Here is a 22,570-nt window from a genome sequence, read left to right as displayed (position 1 = left end):
ACATAAGACATATTAGCCATGACATTATCAAATATATCTAACAGTATGCTTTATTATTTTGTTAACAGCTTCTGTTTGTCCATTGCTTTGAGGATGATAGACCGCCGCAAACTCCTTCTTGATTTTCAACTCCTCACATAGCTGTCACAACTCCTAGCTATCAAACTGTTTTCCATTGTCGGAGATAAGCTTGTAAGGGATTCCAAACCTACATACAATTGAGTTGAAAACAAAATCTCTGATTTTCTTTACGGTGATAGTAGCCAGTGGCATAGCTTCCGCCCATTTAGTAAAGTAATCAACCATAACCACTGCATATTTGACGTCTCCTTTAGCTTTCGGCAATTCCCCGATAAGATCAATTCCCCACATGGCGAACGGCCATGGGCTTGCCATAGGCGTCAAGAGTGTCGTCGGCATAGACGAGTAGTTTGCAAAGCGCTGACAGCGATCACATGCCCTGACGAAATTTGTAGTATCTTCTCTCATTGTGGGCCAATAATACCCTTGGCGCAAAACTTTCATTGCCAACGAACTACCCCCCGAGTGATTGCCACAGATTCCTTCATGCACCTCTCTTAGGATGTAATTTCCTTCTTCTTCTTCAACACACCTAAGCAGAGGTTGGTTGAACCCTCTCTTGTACAGGACTTCATCGTATATCACGTATCTTGCAGCCTGATAGCGGAGTCGGCGAGCCATAAACTTATCCTCGGGGAGTATTCCCTTACGAATGTAAGCTAGAATGGGCGTCATCCATGTTTCCTTGGGAGCCTCATCCACTCGCATAGTTTCCACCTCGGGGATACTAGGAATCTCCTGGATTTCAAGGGGGATGGATCCTAACAATACAGCCTCTTGTTGCGACCCCATTTTTGCCAGAGCATCCGCATTACTGTTCTTCTCCCGGGGAACACATTCCAATCTAACTTCTTTGAACATTCCAATCAGGCGCTGTGTACATCTTAAGTATAATTCTGTTCGTGGGCCTCGCGCTTGAAATCCCCCGTTCACCTGATTCACTACCAACTCTGAGTCACTTCTTGCAATTAAGTTCCGCACCCCCATTTCCAAAGCGATTTTCAGGCCATTAATCAGCGCCTCATACTCCGCATCATTATTGGTTGCATAAAACTTGAAATGAATGGCGCTCATCAGATGGTGGCCTTCCGGAGATACAAGTACTATACCCGCACCCGCTCCTCCATGGTTAACCGCCCCATCCACATGCAAGATCCACCAAGGATGCGGAAACTCTTCCAAAGACTCCTCAGAATGAGGCGGATGCAGCATTACCAAAGCTTTATCATCAATTTCAAAATCAAATTCCAACAAGAAATCGGCTAAGGCTTGCCCTTTTATCGCTGTTCGAGGTACATATTCCAAGTCAAACTGTCCCAACTCCACAGCCCATTTCAGCATTCTGCCTGATGACTCTGATTTGTGCAGAACCTGTCGCAGCGGGTACGCTGTACGAACTTCAATTCTATGGGCTTGAAAATACGCTCGCAATTTTCTTGACGCAAGAATTAGGGCGTAAACCAGTTTCTCCATGCTTGTGTAGCGAGTTTCAGCGTCGTGTAACCGCTTGCTCACATAGTACACTGGTGATTGCTGCCCATCTTCTTCTCTTACCAGAACTGCACTGATCGAATATTCAGAAACTGTGAGGTACAGTATTAGAGACTCTCCATCCAACGGCTTTGACAACATTGGAGGGTTTCCCAGTTGCTCCTTGATTCTTTTGAAAGCATCTTCACATTCTGGCGTCCATACAAAGTCTTTCCCAGCTAATTTGATCGCCTTGAAAAATTCCTTGCATCTATCGGACGACTTGGAAATAAATCAATTTAACGCGGCGATTCTCCCAGTCAAACTCTGCACTTGTTTCACATTGGTGGGTGACTTCATATCCATCAATGCCTTGATCTTTGTGGGGTTGGCCTCAATTCCCCTGTGGTTGACAATGAACCCAAGAAACTTGCCCGACTCCACGCCGAACACACATTTTTGCGGGTTTAATTTCATACAAAACCTCCTCAGAATGTCAAATATTTCTATCAAGTGCTTGATATGGTCACCCGCTACCTTGGACTTTACCAGCATATCATCCACATACACTTCCATAGTTCTTCCGATTTGATCCTTGAACATCATATTTACCAACCGCTGGTAGGTCGCGCCAGCATTAATCAATCCAAACGGCATTCCTATGTAACAGTATAACCCCCTGTCAGTAATGAAGGATGTATGTTCTTGATCGGGGCCATACATCGGAATTTGATTGTAACCGGAGTATGCATCCATAAAACTCAACAACGCATGCCCCGTCGTTGCGTCAACCAACTAATCGATTCTTGGCAACGGGAAGCTGTCCTTTGGACAAGCCTTATTGAGATCTGTGAAATCCACACATGTTCTCCACTTCCCGTTCGGTTTCTTCACCAGTACCGGATTTGCAAGCCATTCGGGGTAGAAAGACTCTTTGATCAGCCCCACCTCCAACAACCGATCCACTTCCTCTTTTAACGCTATTGCCCTTTCTCCACTTACCGGGCGGCGTTTCTGACGTATGCCTTTGCAATTTGGGAGGATATTCAAACGGTGACACATTACCTCCAGGTCGATTCCTATCATATCTGAATGACTCCATGCGAAGACATCAAGATTTGCAATTAGAAAGCAGGCAAGACTTCCTCTCATCTCATCATCCAACTGGGATCCCACTTTCAAAACCCTGCTCGGATCATTTTTATCAACTGGAATAGATATTGTGTCTTCGGCCGGTCCCGTCTTTTCGGCGGGCATAAGGATCCTGGAATCCAAATCGAAATCAAAGTCTCGGGGGTCTTCGACTTCCACTTTCGTATCTGAGGGCGCGTCCTCGTTTGGAGAAGCATCAACCTCAATTTCATTCAAGGGCGCGTCCTTCTTTTGAGGAGCATCCACCTTGAGGTTATTCCCGAGACCTTGCAAAATCTCACTTCTTCCTTCCAACTTTTCCCCATTAACTTCTTTCTGTATGATCGCCTCGGTATGGTTCACCACCACTTCCTCCACGCTACGGATCCTCGAAATACGTCCCCGCGTCAAACAAGAGTTTCCAGAGACATTGGTTTCTTCCTTTCCGGGGCTTTCAACGAAATAGTGGGCATGGACCTCTCCACTTGGTTTTGTATGAATATCTTCTACATCTTCAAATGGGAGACCTTTCCCTTCATACCTTCTTCTACGAAATTCCTTGACAGCCTTATGATAGCAGTCGCGTGACTCATACTGTGACCCTCTCAGATTGCCAACCCCGTTTGGCGTTGGGAACTTTATCATCAAGTGGTGTATCGAGGTTATCACCCTGAACGCTCGCAACCAAGGTCTGCCGACCAGCACATTATGCGCGGAATCCTGATCTAGCACCTTGAAATATATCATTTGGGTAACCGACAAAGCTCCTTCCCCGAGCATGACGGGAAGCCTGACAGAACCCATAACTCTCACTGCTTCCCCAGTAAAGCCATAGACGTGCGCATCTTCGAAATACATGTCACTATCTGGGAAACCCAGTTTTTTGTAGGTGCTGTAGTACAAGATGTTTGTAGAACTTCCATTATCCAAGAAGACTCGATGTACGTTCATTGCCCCAATGAGCATGGTAATTACCAGCGCATCGTTGTGAGGATGATGTACCCACCTAGATTCTTTTTCCTTGAACGTAATATCAGCGGACTCCCCCTTAAAGACCTTCGGGGGTCTATCTTCCAAGCTGTGGATGTTGGTGAGCGGTGGATGTCGCGCTTATCTCGCATTTTTCTCCAGTGCTTGATTACTATCACCAACAAAAGGGTGTCCTCCAAAAATTGCCCTGATACTGCCAGCCCTCTGAAACTTGACCTCTGCTATTTTTTCAACATCCTCCGCCCGCGGGGGCTGTTTTTCATCCTTACCCTTGTCATCAAGTCCCCTGCGTCGCTTCACCTTGTCAATCCATTCTCCTAGGTATCCTGCCTTGATCAATTCCTCAATCTAATCCCGCAAGTGACGACACTCATGGGTGTCGTGGCCAGTAGACTCATGGTAGTCCCAATATTTCTTCTTGTCTCTGCTCTGCCATGAAGTTAGACGGCCGGGCTTCTTGAAGATTCCTCTATCCTTATTTACCTCGAAGATATGATCAATGAACGCTGCCAGCGGTGTATAATTGCTGACTCTTCTCTCGTAGTTCGATGGTGGGCTCCATTCTCTCCGCGAGCTCACAGCATTTACCCTGTTAGGGCTTCTGGCGTTTCGCCGATAATCTGGGCTCAAGGATCTGTCCCTTCTCTTGGATCGCCCCTTGGAGTTATAGGTATTGTCATTCTTTTTTGTTTCTGCAAGCGACTGCTCGATTGCTTTGAACGACTCCGCCTGCGCAAGCACATCAGCCAGCGACACTGGGTCCTTCCCTTGTAGGTGCTTCCAGAAATTCGTCCCCACATGCAACCCAGCTATAAGCAATATTTTCAATGTTTCATCAGTTGCACCCCTCACCAAAGTAGATTCTGCATTAAACCTCTTGAAATACGAAGTCAAACTTTCTCCTTCCTTTTGTTTCACATTAGCCAGCGTGGTAACAGGTGGTGTGTACTTCACCGCGGCTTGGAATTGTGTCAAAAACAAAGTTTTCATCTGTTCCCAGGATGTAATTACACCTGGACCAAGTTTTTGGAACCACTGCTGAGCGCCTTTTCTGAAAGTGGCTGCCAAGAGACGGCATCGAGCCAAATCAGGTACTTGATATACATCCATTTCAATGTTAAAACGCCCCAAGAACTCCACAGGATCAGAATTCCCATGGAAACGCAAGTCATTGGTTGTGTTCCTGTATCCCGCGGGCAATTGTGCCTCCCTCACAAAAGCAGCAAAAGGAGAAGGAGCTTGCGCAGTCGCCGTTACTCTTCCTCCTTTAAGATGGTTGAGCAACCTCTTGAGGTCGTTCAAATTAAACGTCCCTAACCCAGGAATGGTTTGAACATTAGGCTGCTGGGGTTGCTCTGCGACTTGCTGAAATTCCCCTTGATTACCCCCCGGGTGTGGCGGAGGATCTTGCCGCCCCTCGCCCTGAGGCTGCGGCGGTGGCACGTTACCATTTTGGTCCTCGATATTTTCCCGTACACGAGGTTCATCTTGACCGCGTCGCGGAATTTCATCATTGTTCTGCATTCTTACTTGAATTCGCTCGCCGTCCTGGTCATGAGGACGCGCCCCAGACCCATTACCAGTAACGCTGTGGGAAGCTACGGGAATAACGGCGGGGGCTTCTCCGGCGGAGTGTGCTCCACCTCTCCTACCATTGTAAGGGACTCTTCCGTATTGATATCGCATTCTTCCTCGTCCATTCCTCTGATATCCCCGGTAGTAATTCCCGGGCCTTCCTCGCGGAGGGGCACGCTCGTGCTCGCGGTGCCGCGCCCCGTCATCCATTTGGAATGCGGGGGGCACACGCGTCGTATCACGGGGCCTCGCTTCTCTGGCATTTCCTTCCTTTTGCCATTCTACCAGCAACATCCTCAAATCGTCGTCCTCCAACCTTATGCCAAGCCTCCTTTTCAAGGCTGAAAGATCCCTTCCTTCCTCGTCTTTGTTTTGGGTGTTCTCCACACGACGTCGCTCGTCCATCGTACGCCCAGACCTATGTGGGTGTGGCACTACTTGGTTACCCAGGCGAGGCCTTTCTCTGCCATCAGTGTCTTCATCCGCAAGCTCCACAATAGGTTCTACATCTCAATCGAATTGTTCTGATTTTTGAAATACACGTTATGACTTGGAGTAAAGAAAGTGCACTTGAGAAGTAAAGAAAGTGCATTTCTAAAGTTTAAACCAAGCGTAATGGTGCGACCAGGGGTGGTGTTTTTTTTGAAGAGCATATTAAAATGATATAAATCAAAGGGCTGTACCCAATACAACTTTGGAAGCCCAAAGCAATGGCCCCCAACAAAAGATAACATTCTTCAACAACAGCAACACATCATGGAAAATTTTATTTTCAGAAGCTAACATTTTTAGTTTTAGAGCAAAATTAATTGAAAAGACAAAACTGTCCCATGTTAGCACAATAATAAAAAGCAAACAAAAGATAATGAGGGCATTTTGGTTTTTTAAGTAATTTTTTGCTCTCTAAGATAAATTTTTGTTCCAGAAATAATACTACCCATACCTTAAAACTTAAAGCTTAAACTTAAACCAGACATTTGGAAAATGCTGATCAAGAAGCCTAAGGGCTTGTTTGGTTTGGGGGTTCAGGGAGGGTAGGCTGGGCTGGGCTGGGCTTACTAAAATCACGTTTGGGAAACTTTTTTTGCAGGAGGGTTGGGTTCTGGGGTTTATTAAAGGGTTGGCTGGGGTTTATATCTTATAAAAATCCCTTCATTTTCAACACCCCGACACCCCAAATCAGGGTGTTGGCTTCGATTCATTTCATTCGCTCTCTGTTTCTACTCTCCTCAGTCCGCCCCTCCCCTCTCCTCTCGCTCTCGAAAAGGTATACTCCCTCCCTCTCTCCCCCCATTTTCTCTCCACCAAAATCTCTATCTATCTTTCTCTCTCGCTTCAATCCTATATAAATCATATACGCTCGTACAGATACAAACGCACTTTGGGTTGTTTCTGTTCTTCAAATTGGAAGGTGCAACTATTTTAAAGTTATGATTTTTATTTATTTAGAGTTTAGTACTATTGTTTAGTGTTGACGGAGGAATCTGGTAACAACAAAGATTGAGGTTTCTCGCCGGAACTAAGATCTGTGACGGTATTTCTTTGCCGGAAACTTAAGCGGTGTGTGGTTGATTGTGGTTATTTTAGGCTGAGATTGATCAGAGTAAGTGGTGGCTCTCTTATCAGCTCTCAACTTCTTACCCTCTCAATGTGCCTACGTACCCTTTATATAGGGATCAAGCCTGACGTAGTTCTCATAGAACAAGAAGTCTAATGAGATGAGACTTCTTACTCCTAAGCCCAGTAGAAGCCCATCCAATATCCGTCTTCCGCTAGCTTTAGAAATGTCCAACTATGAGGCCCAACCGCGAAGGCCCAAGGCTCGTCCGTAATCGTAGGACTTCACGGATAGTGCATCTCCCTGCGCAAGGATAACACTCCGCTACAGCTATCTCCCTTGATTTACGAACGCAGGTATAGCCACGGTTCACCCCAAATGCCAGACGCGTCCCTATCCCCCGAATGAGGATAACCCACCAGATAGCAGGACAGGTGATCCCAAGCTCTTGGGTGCAAAGTGCAGGATGACTCCAAAGTTCTCCAACGAGGACACCCGTTGAATACAAGAACAGAGCTCCCAAAGCACACACCAAAGTAAACCCCACATCCCCAACGAGGACACCCGTTGAATACAGGAGGAGGCCTTCAATCATCAGGCATACCCCTGGAGGCCTTCAAACTTTTCACGAACATCCCCCTCCTTGACCGTCTCAAGGAGGGAATTCTTCAAAGAGTACCTGCAACAAATACATTAGTAAAAATAACCTCCATTGCTCCTCTCCATGCAACTTTTGTCCTGGATTCAACATCAAAAGTATATAGATCAAACACAGGACGCGTCCTAACCCTTTGGGCGCGTCCTCACCTTCATAAATCCAAACTTGTTTCCCCATCAATCGTTCTTTATAGCATTCAAAATCACAGGACACGTCCTAGAATTTAGGGCGCGTCTTCCTTTAAACCATCATGCACAGCGTTTCACCTCCTATGATGCGTCCTTGCTAAAGTAGGCGCGTCCTAGAGCGTCCATCACCATAAGATTTCATCTGCCAAACACTTTTATAAACATTGACGCGTCCATAAAGCCTGGGCGCGTCCTTCCTTGACCACGCACTCTTCTTGCCTCGTAACATATCCCTTCTCAAGTAGGCGCGTCCTTAATGCTTGGACGCGTCCTCACTTTCACAACAATACTGAGTTTGACTGTAATTAGCCCGCGTTTGACCCGAGTCAATCCAATGCCAAATTTTGGATATAACATTTAGTAATGATTTTCTTGTTTCTGTTAATTTGGTATTAAACTTTGATGTTTATATGAGCTGTAAATGAACAAGGCCATGTTAATGTGTTTCAGTAAAATGTTTGTGGTGCTTGCTTGACTGTTATATTGGTGATTTATTGAACCAAACATGTATTCTTATGCGTGTTCAGTAATGGCTGATGTCTTAAATTTGAGTTGAATATACTGCTTGTACTTGTCCTTATTACCTTCCTTATTTCGGTTGTTCAAGAATGATTGAAGGCTATTCCTTATTCCAGCTGTTCGAGAATGATTGAGGACTACTGTGGACTTCACTGCGTTAATGAACTAAGATACATACATATTGGGATTAGGCAAAGATTAGATATCAATGGTTATATTATTGCTTGATAATTCTTCGTAGATGACTACTTGCTTATACATACATACGAGGAAGGTGTGTTGGGCTTTTTGGATTATAATATCCGTGCAGAGTATAATATATTTGCTTGATGGTAATATTTCTGGTATGCTCCTTCACAGTGACTACTTGTTTAAGCTTTTGCTTATCGGAGATTCAAGTGTTGAAAAATCGTGTCTTCTCCTGAGGTTTCGTGTTAGTATCAACTCCCAGTATCTTTTTCTAGCCGTACAAAGTTATATTTACTATTTTTTACTGGACAAAAAGTTGACATTTTCCTGATATTCTAACTTTTATTGCTTTTCACCGTTTCACAACTTGCAATGTCTGGATGTTCTGCATATATTTTTTTGTTAGACCTTCTAAGTAAGTCACTGGGTTATCAACAGAAACAAGTGAAATATTTGTAAAATATTTCTAGTTTTTAGTTTAGCCAGAGTTTTGATGCGGTTGTGTGTGTGAAATGTTGCGCATTATTGTTGATGTAGATCTTATTACTAGTTTTTAGTTTTTTTCTTTTCGAATGTAGTATGTTATCTACAGGCAAAATGCATTTCTAGGTCTTTATTTTTCAAATCCCAAATTCGAAAGTATATATAAAATAAATTAAGAAACTTTGGCACTGTGTTCTCTGTGTTTACAGGTTGTTCCATAAATCTGCGATTGTTAAATGAGATTGTTTAGTCTACTTGTCTTTTGGATCATAAATAGGGATATTGATTTCAGTATACTTTCATACTATTTTAACAGTTGTCAACTCATTCTATACTTGCAGTAGTATAATGGCAATAAGGCCATCTCCAAAAGTGGCATATTGGCCTAAATTTGGACCGATTTCGGTTCAAATCTACCCAACAGTGGCCTATTGCCCTATTTCAATTTAGGCTAGTGTTATTCATCGGCCTAAATCTGTTTAATAATCAAATATTAACTTTTTATGTTTTATATATTCATTAGTTTTTTGATTGAATGTTGTTATATATATTAAGTAGTTTTTAATTATATTTTTTATTTTTCATTTATATATATAATAGTTATTTAACAAAAATATATTATAATTCAAATTAATAATATACTTGATTGATGATGAACGTGATTTGAGTGCTCTAATTCAGAGCTGATCGAAATTCCCAATCCAGAAGTTGAGACGGTTGAAAATGATGAAAATACTCGATATCAACAATTTCTTGGACGATATCGAAAAATAAAAAAGCTCATATTGCTCTTCGAGATGCATTAATCGAGTATTTGTGGGAACAATATACTAATTCGGAGGAGTTCAATATTTTTTATTTTTTTAGTTAATTAATTATAGTATTATTTTTTCTTGTTTAAGTGTAATGTTTTTATAATTTAATAAATTTTTAAGTTTGAAATTAATATGAATAGGTATGTGAATTAGTAAAAACACATTAAAATAACAATATATTAATAGTTGAAAGAATAAAATATTGATATATGAATTTGGACCAAAATTTAAACCGAACTGTTGGAATAGAAAATTGTCTCGGTCCAAATTTAGGCGAAGATTTAGGCCAAAAACCTTGGCCCGTCTTGGAGTAGCCCTAATAAGCTCATGACTGAGAAATGTGGAAAATGATGATCTTGGTGGCATGTTGGAGAATTTTATCATATGTTTTTAAAGACACTTGTTAACTGTAAGACCTTGGGTGTATTATCGTTATCTTCTGCTATTTCAATGTTCCGGGTCATAAATCCTTATTTTCGGAATTAATAGTGGGCTATAGAACATCCTGTTGGCCAATTGTGTAAAGAAATCTGTCATTCCCATTTCTACCAAGTAGAACTTTATGTTGCAGTCAATTTGCAAGATTTATAGATTCAAGACTCCAAAATTTGAACAATGTACATGTAACGATAAATATAATCAAAATCTTAAGATGAGTATTTCATTTGATTAGAATTATTCTATAACCCTTCCATATATACATTATCCAAAATGATATAATATTATGAATTTTTTTTATTCAATTTAAAAGAGTAAAATATTATTTTTATAATACAATAATACTATTTCTTTAATTTAATTTAAATAAATAAATTTTCAATTTTTACATCTTTTTCTATAAATTTAATGAGGTAAGGGTTGAACCCCAATCCTCTCAACTTTTACATCCAAACAGGGTAAGGGTTGAGCACAACCTAACCCAACCCAACCTAGATTAGCCTAGACTCAACCCCTCTCTATTTCACCCTCAATCCAAACAAAGCTTAAATAGCCACTACATATGATAACCTACTTGAAGATAATAATACTAAAATTGAACTTAAATAACCAAGAGGATACCTGACCAACATCCATTTCCTTCGACATCAACCATTTAGAAGCTCCCCGAATCTGACTCCTGGAACAGGTAGCTAAGCATCCATAGTATCATCAACATCATCACCAGATGTGTTGCTATATCTCTAGTATAATATGAATTTTTATATTTTAGATACATGTTAAATATACATATATGCAAAATAGAAAAATATTATATTTGGTGATAAATATTGAAGCAAGAAAAGATTTCATTATAATTGTTGCATAACTGCAAGTAGCAAAACGAAATGACAGATTAATTAAAAAAATATTAGCAAATCTTTGAAAAATAAATAAATAATATTAACAAATCTTTGAAAAATAAATAAAAACTGTGACACATATAATTGTGCATTAAAAAGTTAAAATGTACCTATATTTAAATATATATGGTGTTTTTTAAACCATGCAGGGAAATTTCAATTTTGAATTTTTTTTCATAGTATATTTTATACCTTCTACAACCTATTATTTACGGGGCTTTTTTGAGATACCCATGTGTATATTTAAACATTTTTACAAAAATACTTTTTCTTTTTATTTTTTTGGAAAAATACCATCTTTTAAAAGATATATGTGGAAATAATAACTTTACAACTACATTTGTAACTAAAATAACCACAATCAACCACATTAGAAACTTCAAAAATTATTAATTAAAATCACATTTGGTTGCAGAGTATATTTCTTAACAAATTACACTGATTAATCAAATGAAACCTAAACTGCAACCAAAAATAATTTTTAATTATTTTTTTAGAAAATTGAAAACAGAGTTGCATTTCGTTGATTTTAGTTGCAAAATGTATCTTTGTAAATATTTTTAAAATATGATAAAATCGCAAAAAATCAAAGACTAGTATTTTTATACATTACCTATACTATATTCTTATATATATTTTATTTCGAATAAAAATGACGATCTTATCCAAATTTTTGATAGTCGTGATCAGTGTTAGGAATCAAGCATAAATCCTAATGATAAACAAATCACATTGCAAGATTATATTAAAATAAACTGTAGCATTCAACGGCTAACCATCCTAAGGGATAGCCGTTGGCTATTAGCTCAGTGGTAGAGCGCGCCCCTGATAATTGCGTCGAAGGAGTTTCCCATCAACGGATGATGATTTTGCAACATTTTCTTATGAGATTCCTTGTTTTAGATAACAATAAAACGTTATTCCTTTAGAAGCCATATTGACTTAATGGATAATCTAGAATAGAGTGGTTAATTATAAATACTCGATGCCGTGTAATTCTGATTAAGTGAAAGTGAGCTATCAACTTTTAAATGAAGATGCAACATCAATAGCTAGCAATATCATTCCATCAACGGCTATTCAAGTGACTGTCAACGACTAAAAGAAATCACATAGCTGGTGATAGCGACTAGACAGTGGTCAAGTCTCGAGTCTGATAAAACACATGGACTGATGGGAATCTCAGTAAAGAAAATGGAAGTCAAGACAAACTTTGAATGTGATATTGGATTCTGAAGAAGAAGAAGAAATATTTCATTTCCATGCATGACAAATTGGAGGGATATTCAAAGCAATATATCAAGATACAATCTAGCCTCATTTGTCAAGTCTCACAGGAAAGAGAACGAAGAAGCAATCTTGCTGGATCTCGAAGACCGTGTTGTGTATTGTCTAGCAAGCATTGTAAATTGGTGATTTATAAACCAAGTAGTAGCAGATGTTTCACTCAAGAAATAAATTTTATATTTTCAGAGATAGGTTTTACATTTTCAGAGAGCAAGAGAGAGAGAGAGAAAGAGAGAGAGAGAGATTCTCCTCTGAGTGAAACGCTGTAAAACGCAGTTGTGAGATTACTTATGTAATTGTAACAGATTATTTCTTCAAATAAACCTCCGGTGGAAAGTTGAAAATAAACCACCTAAAAATTTTGAATATCGGTGTTCATATTTCATCTCCAAAGTACGGATTATTTTAATTTTTTTAATTTATATTCAACCCCCCTTCTACAAATTAACCTAAGTTGATTGTACGGAATAACAATTAGTATCAGAGCAAGCCTTCAACAAATCAAAGGCCTAAAGGTCTTGAAGCTGATTCAATCAACAATGGTGAAGAAGGAGGTAGAAACCCAGATTTTAGATTTGAACAAAGAATTTCTATATCTGTCTCTCATGTCAAAAGATGATGATTCAGAGATAACTTCAGGAAGTAGTTAGGTAATTACAGCTGATCTCACTAAGTTGAATAAGAGTGAATGTCAAGAAACTATCAATGATATGTCTTTTGAATTGTACAACTTCCATATCACTCTGAAATATCTTAAAAAGGAAAATTTTATGATTAAAAATGCCAATTCCTTGTTATTTGAGAGAAATAACTTATTAAATAATCAATTGCTTGATTATGAGAATCCTAAGAATGATTGCTAGCTATCAAAGATGACTTTATGAGAATATTAAAGAGAGAAAAAATTCTAAAAAGACAATTAAATCTTGAACAAGAGGTAATTGCTAAATGGAAGGAATCTAAAGATGTAGCAAGAAAATTCACAGATCTTGAAAATGTTGAGTCTTTTTGTGAATATGCTTGAGAAATGGAGAAAAAGAAATATGAACAAGATAATTCTACTGATAAATATGCATCAACAAATAATAATTATTCATTGAAGGAAGAGAACTCAAGGGATAAAAATTGTTTGTTGAAAGAAAATATCAGTACTTGCAAACTGGACATGTTAATTGAAGATGTTGAACAAGTGAGCAAGAGCTCTTTCAAGAGAGTAAGCAGCAAAACCAAATGAGTTGAGCAGAGCAACATAGGCTACTTTTCCAACAAGAAATTGAAGGATAAACTTAGAATGGAAATCAAGCGGAAAACAACAGGAATGGAAAAGTAGGGATTAACAAGCACACCAAATACACCCCTGATAAATTTGCTCCAAGAAAAACTTGTGTCAAGTGTGGTAATATTAAATATTAATCTACTAGATGTAAAACTATTTTCATTCCTTTCATGTCTGTTCCTCCTATACTTATGTGTGCCATGCCAAATATGCCTAGTGTGTTTAGCCAAAACAGTAATAACATGGCAATCAATCTTAATCCTTACTACTCTGCATTTAACATGCCGTTGAGTATGGAAGGTATGAATAGAATGTTTGCATCTTCCTCTGGTAAGAAGCACTCTCGAGCTCTCTCATCTAACTATAACACCAATACTTTTTCTCAAAGATCAGTACCTGGAGTAAAAATTGACCTAAATCCTACTAATCCTAGGACATCAGATGGTCACAAAAGGAAAGAAGACAGTCAACATGATTGGACCCAAGAGGATATGGGTACCTAAGTCGGTTTGAAATGGTTTTTCTGTGTGCAGGAATGTATGGTATATAGACAATGGCTGTTCATATCACATGACTGGATATTCATCCCTGCTCACCAAGTTTAAAGAGAAAGTTGGCCCAAGTATTATCTTTGGAGATGATAGCAAATGTCAAACTGTGGGATATGACTTGATTTCAGTTGGAAATGTCATCATAAATTATATGGTTGAGGGACTCAAGTACAACTTGTTAAGTGTCATCCAACTATGTGACAATGACTCTAAGGTCATTTTTGATAAAGAAGCCTATGTGGTCATTAACAAAAGTGACAACAAGGTCCTTTTGTATGAAAAGAGAAAACAAAATGTGTATGTAGCTGATTTCACCTCAACTAATGCTGAATCAATGGTTTGTCTGCTCAGAAAGATAAATAAGGATGAAAAATGGCTTGAACACAAGAAGTTGTGTCAATTGAATCTTTAAATTAAGAAGAACCCAGTGGGAGTAACACCAAAATTGGAGCTTCCCATGGATGGTCTCCATGTTGCTTATCAATATGATAAGAAGAAGATGATCTTATTCAAGAAGAAGACAAAGTCAATATTTGACAACCACCTGCAATACATACATGAGAATTCATCTGAGTAAGTCTATGTTATACAATAGAGTAAACTCTATCTGATGATCACCAGTGGTATTTTAATATTTACTTGGATATTCTTCCGGCTCTCAAAAATTAAAGTTGTTGCAATAGTCATTTGTCACATTAAAGAATTTTGTGCATTTGAGGGAAAAACTCATGAGTTTCTGTATCAAGAACTCCACTGCAGAATGGAGCAGCTGAAAAGAACAATGGAATACTCAGTGAAGCAGAAAGAGCAATACTTGGAGAATCAAAGACATTTACATATTTCTAGACTAAAACCATCTACAACAAAGGCTTTACTCAGAATACCTCTTTGATCAATCAAGTATTTGGTAAGAAAACAACTTGGGAATCTCTTCATAACTTTGGCTGCAAATGCTTCATCTTAATACAAGGAGAAATTATTGTCAAACTTGAAGCTAAAGCAGTAGGGAGAACCCTTATTATATGCTCAGTAGGAAGAACCTACAGTGATAGGTCACACAACACTATAGAAGATGGTTGAATATAGTGTTTATACAATCAAATCAATTTATCAACACAAGTATGTAACAGTAATCAAGTATATTCAATATAAACTCTGTTACAATAAAACAATTGTTCTCTCTCAGTGATGAACAATATCACTAAGAGGTGCTAGGTTACAATGTATTCCTTATCTGAAGTACCCGCACTTAAGTCCTGATATAAATCCTGACGGCCTTAAGTTCTGATATAAGTTCTGACTTCAGTAAGTTTTGATTTCCAGTAAGTCCTGATATTTAGTTCTGAAACTAAACACAACAGATTAGACATGACATCTCAAATATATCTAATATACAGGATCTACAATCTGGAAGTCAAAAGGAATCTTATGGAATTAATCCATGATGCACCTGATAAAAAGAAGATATAAGAATTGAAGGATCAGATTCTTGAAGATGATCTCAAATCAAGAAATAAGAAGAATGAGTGGGAAGTTGATGATTGTAATGATTTAAGAGAAATCATCATGTCAAAATGCTAATTCAAGACATGTGGAAATAACAGTTGAACAACAAAATGGTATAGCCATTGATCAACTCAACGAGACAGAAACTGATCAAAAAGAGCTAGCCATTGACAAGCTATCATTCGATAGAGAAACTGAAGTGACATCAACTGCTAACAAAATTTTAGTCTCTCATTCAGGGGGAGTTTCCAGGAACTTTAGTTCTAAATCTCTACATCTCAGAAAATGTTTCATCATCAAGATCAAACTTGATCTATCAAAGAAAAAGGCAAGGAGTCTAGATCAACTTATCTTCTAAGAGACACGTATGTTAAGAAAGTAACTAGAAGAGTCATTCAAGAGGAATGTTTGTATAACAACTTTCCAAGAAGGTGAAAGAATCTCTGTTGTACAAGACATGCCTGTGCTATAACAAGACTAAGTCAAATTGACAACCCTAAGTAAGTTGTATGATAATCTAACTTTGCTTTTTGTATTGTATCACTTAAGTCTATAAAAATTTAAATAGATTAGACTGAAGTATTTTTTTGTAAATAGTCTCAAGCCTAAGAATAAACTCTGGAAGAAGATCATGAAGAAGATGCCTCAGAGAAAGTAAGCATGAACTTTAGATTCACTTCTTCGGCTTCATAGTATTTATCATGAAGTTTCAAGTCATTTATCAGCTTATTGAATCTTTCAAACACATCAATAATGCTTTCCTTTGGCTTAGCCATGAAACCCTCATACTGTGAAATCAATATCCTTCGTTGGTTTGACCTAACTTCTTCAGTTCCTTCACAGAGTATCTCAATCTTTTCCCATATTTGCTTGGTAGTGTCACAGTTGACAATGTTGTACATCACATTGTCATGTGACTCAATCAATATTAATTGCAAGCTACTATCCAGGGATACTTTCTCTTTTTCGGGATCAGTATACTCAGCAGGATCTTTTGGAGCATAAAGAGTTGGGATAATCCTGTCTCCATCTATGGATTCCTTAATTCTAACCGTAGGAATGAAAGGTTCATCCTTGAGGATCTGAATGTAAAGTGGATTGGCCATCTTGATGAACAACATCATTTTCTTTTTCCAAAGAGTGTCGTTAGCTTTGTCAAAGGTAGGAATTTTGATACTACTGATTTTCTTGTGTATTCATTCTTCCAAGATCTTAAATCTGTTTACTTTCAGATTTTGCTCTAATACCACTTGTTAGAAAATGAATAACACACAGGGGGTGAATGTGTTTGACTGTTTTTGAACTTTTCTTGAATGTTTATGGTTGAACAAAGTACATTGATTCTTGTAGTGAAATGTGTTCATGTAGAATTTAAACTTGTACAAAAATAAAGAACACAAATCTTCAAAACTCACTTAATTTTATATTAAAATTAAGACTGTTTTGCTATAAAATTTCTAGGCTCTTTGTTGATAAAGAGCTTAGCTTCTATTTGAGAGTGTTACAAGAAATCTGATCTAAATTGTTACAACTGACTAAAGGACTAGCGTTAACTTTATAACTTAGTTAACTGCTGGTTTACATAGTGGATAATAAAACATGCTATTAGCTTTTCTAAACTGTCACTTGTCATTTCTATTTATAGAAAAGCAGATCTTCCATTTCTGGCTTAGCATATCTTTAGCATCCCGTGTTCACTTTAATCTTCATCTGTCAGTTAATCTTTGCCATTGATCTTGCACATTCTTCAAGTTGCTTTTCGTAGACTTGTCAATCCAGCTGTTGGATTGTTTGTTGATTGTTTATCTTGGATATTCCACTGATATGCAATTTTGTACTTTGAGATTGTACCTCGAGATCTCCAGTTTAGGTTTATAAAATACTTGACATCTCGATAAGTATATTGACTTATCGAGTTCTCCAGTATTCTATGTTTAGTTTGGCTTGTAGAGGTCTTTAGTTCTCTATAAGAGATTTTAGGCTTGTCGAGATCTCTAGTCTTCACATCTTCACTTTGACTTATCGATAACTCTTAGTTCTCTAGTGGCTTCTTAACTTGTCGATATCTCAGAGTTCTTTAGTCAAATTCACCTTGTCGATATCTCAAAGTTCTCTAGTGAATTTTGACTTATCGATATCTCCGAGTTCTCTAGTGGAACTTGACTTATCGATAACTCAGAGTTCTCTACTGAATGTAGACTTGTCAATAACTCTGAGTTCTCTAGTGAAGGAATGACTTGTCGTTATCTCCAATCTTCAGTTCTTCAATTTGGCTTGTCGATATCTTCCTGAGTTCTCTAGTAGCTATCCTGACTTCTCGATAAGCCATTCCGGAGTTCTCGAATGTCTTCTCTATAACATTAAATCTGTGACTTGTAGAGATCTTGACTTAGAGTATTTTTCTCCAAACAAATTTATTCAACTCCAAGCTTCTTCAAAATTCTTCTGAGACATGATCTTCTTGATCTTCTTCCAGATAGAATCCTTAGGCTTCATACTGTTTAAGGAAAAATACTCCAGTCTGCTCCTTTGCATTTTTACAGACTTTAAGTGTTACAAGTACAAAATATAAATTAAGATAACAATTCAACTTACTTAGGGTTGGCCCCAAGTTTAACTGATTACCAAAAAATAACAGTTCATTAATCTCCTCCTTAGATCAGATGTCCATCTGTCTTGTTTCATACTTTGATCAGAGACACAAATGATATTGTTATCTCCAGTGATCTTTGACATCATCACTTATATATTACATAAATGGCATGACTTTAAAGAATAAATCTAGTATAGCTGAAGATAATCTGCAGGAAGTGAAGGTTGACAATGATATTCTCACTGGCAATAAAAGTTGAAGCAATCAATATCTTTCAAGTCTTTTCGGCTCATGTCAGTTTCAAAATCTATCAAACTGAAACATATAGTGCTTTTCTAACTAAAGATCTTAAAGAAAAAGCTTTTGTACCTCAATCTCAGGATCTGAAAGATTCAAGAATTGCAGAATTTGTGCACTAGCTTCTAAAGGCACTGTATGGACTAATGCAATTGTCTAGAGCTTGGTATGACTGTCTCCATTAGTATTTATTTATAGTGCATTTCTTCAGAGGTACACTAGTCAAATCTCTTTAGAAATGCAAACTGCTCTAGTATAATTGTATATTTTTAATGTGGATACTATAATCCTTGGTTCTGATAACTCTTGTAAAAGATCTGTCAGAGTTAATACTGATTAATGTAAAATGAGCATGATGAGTGAACTTATTTACCTGAGCCTCAAGGAAATCAACAAGTGATGAAATCCTTGTAATTCAAACACTGTTTCAGGATGTTTTCTTTAGATGTTCGACTTAACTAATTATACATCTGCAAAATCACTCATGCCAACTCTAGTCTTTCTTGAAATATATTCTAGTGTTGTCCTCCACTTACAGTGGGAACCTCCAATTGAATTGGAGGGGATTTGACTGGGTTACTGCCATGTGCACCAGCCTCAAACCCTTGTGTGTCTTGCAATACACTGGCACTTAAATGTGCTATACTTGCCTTTCTCATGACATTGTCACTGTTGAGTGGCATTTATGACACTTTATAATGCTCTAATAAGCTTTGGATTGGTGCATTTGTACTTAAGTTGTTAAGTGTTTTAACGTGTTTTCTAGTATTTTTGCATTTCAGGCATTAATTTGTGAATCAGGTGAATTAGCATTGTTTTGGTGCTAATATGGTGTCTAGGTGGTGCTGGAATAAAAGCTCGTTGAAGTCGGCTCGAAGCTGCAGGATAAAGAAAAAGAAAAGAAGTTATTTCAGGAAGAAGCCCAACGCGCCCGCGTAAACATGCGTGCAGCCGCACCGAAGTACAGAAAGCCGGTGCGGCTACACTGATGAAGCGCGCGGCCGCGCCGTGTCGGGATAATAAAATCCTGATTCTTTTTCAATTCTATTTTCTGGACTCCTGGGTTGATTGGACTGCTATATATTGATAACTCAAGATCGTTTTTTAATAAGGAGACTTACCAGAGCACAAGGAGAAGACGACAAGAGACCTATAACACAATTCAACAAAGGCGAAGACGATCTAGTTTATTGTTGTGAATCTTTGTTTTGAGTTGTAATCTTGGATGCTCGTTTCTTATTTTGTTGAACCTATACTCTTGTTTGTACTTGGTTTTAATTATTCGTTATAAAGACTACATTTTATATACCATGCTTTCATCGGAAACCACGTTGATGATGAGTCCGATTATGGGCTAGTCGTTATCGTGGGGTTCTAGCGGATTTATTTATGGATTTCTTTAGTTAAATTGTTTGATGCCTTAGTATGTGGTAATTGTATGATATCCTAGTATTGGTTGTGCGTATTCATCCTATGAGCATCGCGAACTTATAAGATAGTGTGTTAATTCTTAATGAAGCAAAAGTGAACTTAAGGATTTAGAACTTGCCATGCTAGCATAGGTTCATGTATTGTCATGCATGATTTGTAGGTAATTTTAACCATCTTACTTGCCCTATGTAATCAAGATAGATAACTTGTGCTTAAACCGTTATGTTGTCAAATTATATAGACATATAGGGTCTCAATATAATTGGTGTCTATTCAGCTTCTATCTCTTTTGTGGATGTCTGATAGTATGGTACTCGCGCAACGAAAGTTGGCGTTTATTAGTTTCGTGTTATCTGATTAGTATTATCACCATTGCATGCTAAGGTTAAGATCAATAAGGTTATTGAATGAAGTATTTAATGAAGTTAGAATCCCATGTTTGTCATACTTATTAATTCAATTAATCTTATTCTCATAGTTATAATTATTAGTTTAATTCTTAGTTATAAACAACCTCAATTAGTTATCGTCTTAGCATTGAATAATAACCATACACTGTTGCTTAAGTGTGTGAATTAATTAGTTAACAAATACAGTCTCTGTGGGAACGAACTAGAAAAGATTCTATACTACTTGCGAACTCATATACTTGCGTGTATTATTAGCGCGTGTTTAGCGACTAACAAGTTTTTGGCGCCGCTATCGGGGACTGCAGTGTTAATTCATTGTTTATGTGTTTTCCATCAGTGGTCGTTAAAGTTCATTGACTCGGACATTGTTACTTATCTGTTTTCTTGTCTTATTTCAGGTACTCTAGCGAGGGTGTATGCATACGCGTTCGCTTACTCGTAAGAGAACACTGGATAAAGCTGAGGAAGAAGTTGTGGTAGTTCGGAAGGAAGTTTTTTAGGAAGAAAAGAAGGTAGAAGAAGAGAAGAAAGTCGAAGAACCAGTTGTAGTAGCAATGGGAGATCAAGCAGAAAATCCGAAGGCTTTGATGGACTATTCTTAGCCGAAGATTAATGACATTCACTCAAGCAACATCAGACCGGCCATCAGGGCTAACACTTTTGAGATCAAGTCAAGCACGATTCAGATGATACAGGACTCAGTTCAGTTTGGGGTTTCTCCTACTGAAGACCCCAACATGCACATCAGGGATTTCATCGAGATATGCGATATTTTCAAATTCAATGATGTGACTGAAGACGCTATCAAGATACGCTGTTCCCATTCTCTCTAAGGGACAAGGCTAAGTGCTGGTTACACTTTCTGCCAGCAGGATCTATCACCACTTTGGAGGATCTTGCGCAAAAGTTTCTCACTAAATTCTTCCCCATGGTGAAGACTGCTGCAATCAGGAATGCTCTTACCCAGTTTGCTCAACAAACAGGGGAATCTCTATGTGAGGCTTGGGATCGATATAAGGAAATGCTAAGGAAGTGCCCACACCATGGCATTCCTGATTGGATGATTATTAATTGCTTCTACAATGGATTGGGTGCTACTTCTAGACCCATGCTTGATGCAGTATCAGGAGGAGCCTTGTGGGCTAAGAGCTACGATGAAGCTTATGAACTTATTGAATTGATGGCTGTTAATGAGTACCAGAATCCTTCCGGAGGCTGACTCATGGAAAAGTCGCAGGAATTCTGGAGTTGGACGCAGCAACTGCTATCGCTGCCCAACTTAAGGCTTTGATGATGAAGGTGGACACTTTGGCTAATTATGGAGTTAATCAAATCGCTAGTGTCAGTGAGCTTTGTGTTGGTGCCCACGAGATTGATCAGTGTGTAATTTCTAGTGAATCAGCTCAGTTTGTGAGCAACTTCTAGCGATCGCAGCAACCAGTGCCAGCCACCTATCATCCCAATGACCATAATCATCCTAATTTCAGCTAGAGCAACACTTAGAATGCGGTTCAACAGCCTTATCAGCAATATCTAGCTAAGCAGTACAACCCCCTAGTTTTCAGCAACCACAGTATGTACCAAGACAACAACTTCAGCTGCAACAAGCCAATGAGAAATCTGAATTAGAGGAGTTGAAGCTTATGTACAAGAGTCAAGCCGTTTCTATCAAGACCTTGGAAAGTCAAATTGGGAAAATTACCAATGCCTTTCTAAATCATCAGCCTGGTACACTACCTAGTGACACTGAAGTGCCAGGAAAGAGGGAAGCTAAGGAGCAGGTAAAGGCAATCACTTTAAGGTCTGGAAAGGTTGCGAATCCCGAACAAACTCAAGAATTGACTGAAGAAGTTGGTGCTGAGAAAGAAGTAGTACAGCAGGACAAATAAGTAGAAATAAGGAATACTACTGTTGAGCACACTCCGCCTGAGGGTAATACAGGGGAGAAACAGATCTATCCTCCACTGCCTTTTCCTAAGCGGCTGCAGAAGAAAAAGCTGGACAAGCAATTTGAGAAGTTTTTGGAGGTGTTCAAGAAACTTCATATCAACATACCTTTCACCGAGGCTCTCGAGCAGATGCCTAGTTATGCAAAGTTTATGAAAGGTATTCTCTCTCGGAAGGTGAAGCTCGATGATTTAGAGACATTCGCTCTCACGGAGGAATGCAGTGCTGTGCTGCAACAGAAGTTGCCTCCGAAGCTTAAAGATCCAGGAAGCTTC

At 38.4% G+C, this 22,570-nt stretch overlaps 1 protein-coding gene and 1 non-coding gene across 2 annotated transcripts; both read right to left on the bottom strand.

Annotated features, from left to right (window-relative positions):
* Positions 1-160: 160 nt before the first annotated feature.
* Positions 161-2,208, bottom strand: LOC141713947 (uncharacterized). The gene is made up of 4 exons (XM_074517505.1): positions 2,101-2,208; positions 614-1,833; positions 304-460; positions 161-208 (listed from the first exon to the last, which is right to left on the bottom strand). Exons 1-4 carry the CDS (start codon positions 2,206-2,208, stop codon positions 161-163), a joined length of 1,533 nt encoding a protein of 510 aa, XP_074373606.1.
* A 19,083-nt stretch (positions 2,209-21,291) lies between these two features.
* Positions 21,292-21,398, bottom strand: LOC141716525 (small nucleolar RNA R71). Its single transcript, XR_012573231.1, has one exon. It is a non-coding gene; the product is annotated as a small nucleolar RNA R71 (small nucleolar RNA).
* Positions 21,399-22,570: the final 1,172 nt, after the last annotated feature.

Source organism: Apium graveolens, chromosome 3, assembly GCF_009905375.1.
Source record: "Apium graveolens cultivar Ventura chromosome 3, ASM990537v1, whole genome shotgun sequence".
Classification (NCBI taxonomy): Eukaryota; Viridiplantae; Streptophyta; class Magnoliopsida; order Apiales; family Apiaceae; genus Apium; species Apium graveolens.
The sequence above is the reverse complement of the archived record's forward strand: the minus strand, read 5'-3'. Positions and strand labels throughout refer to the sequence as shown.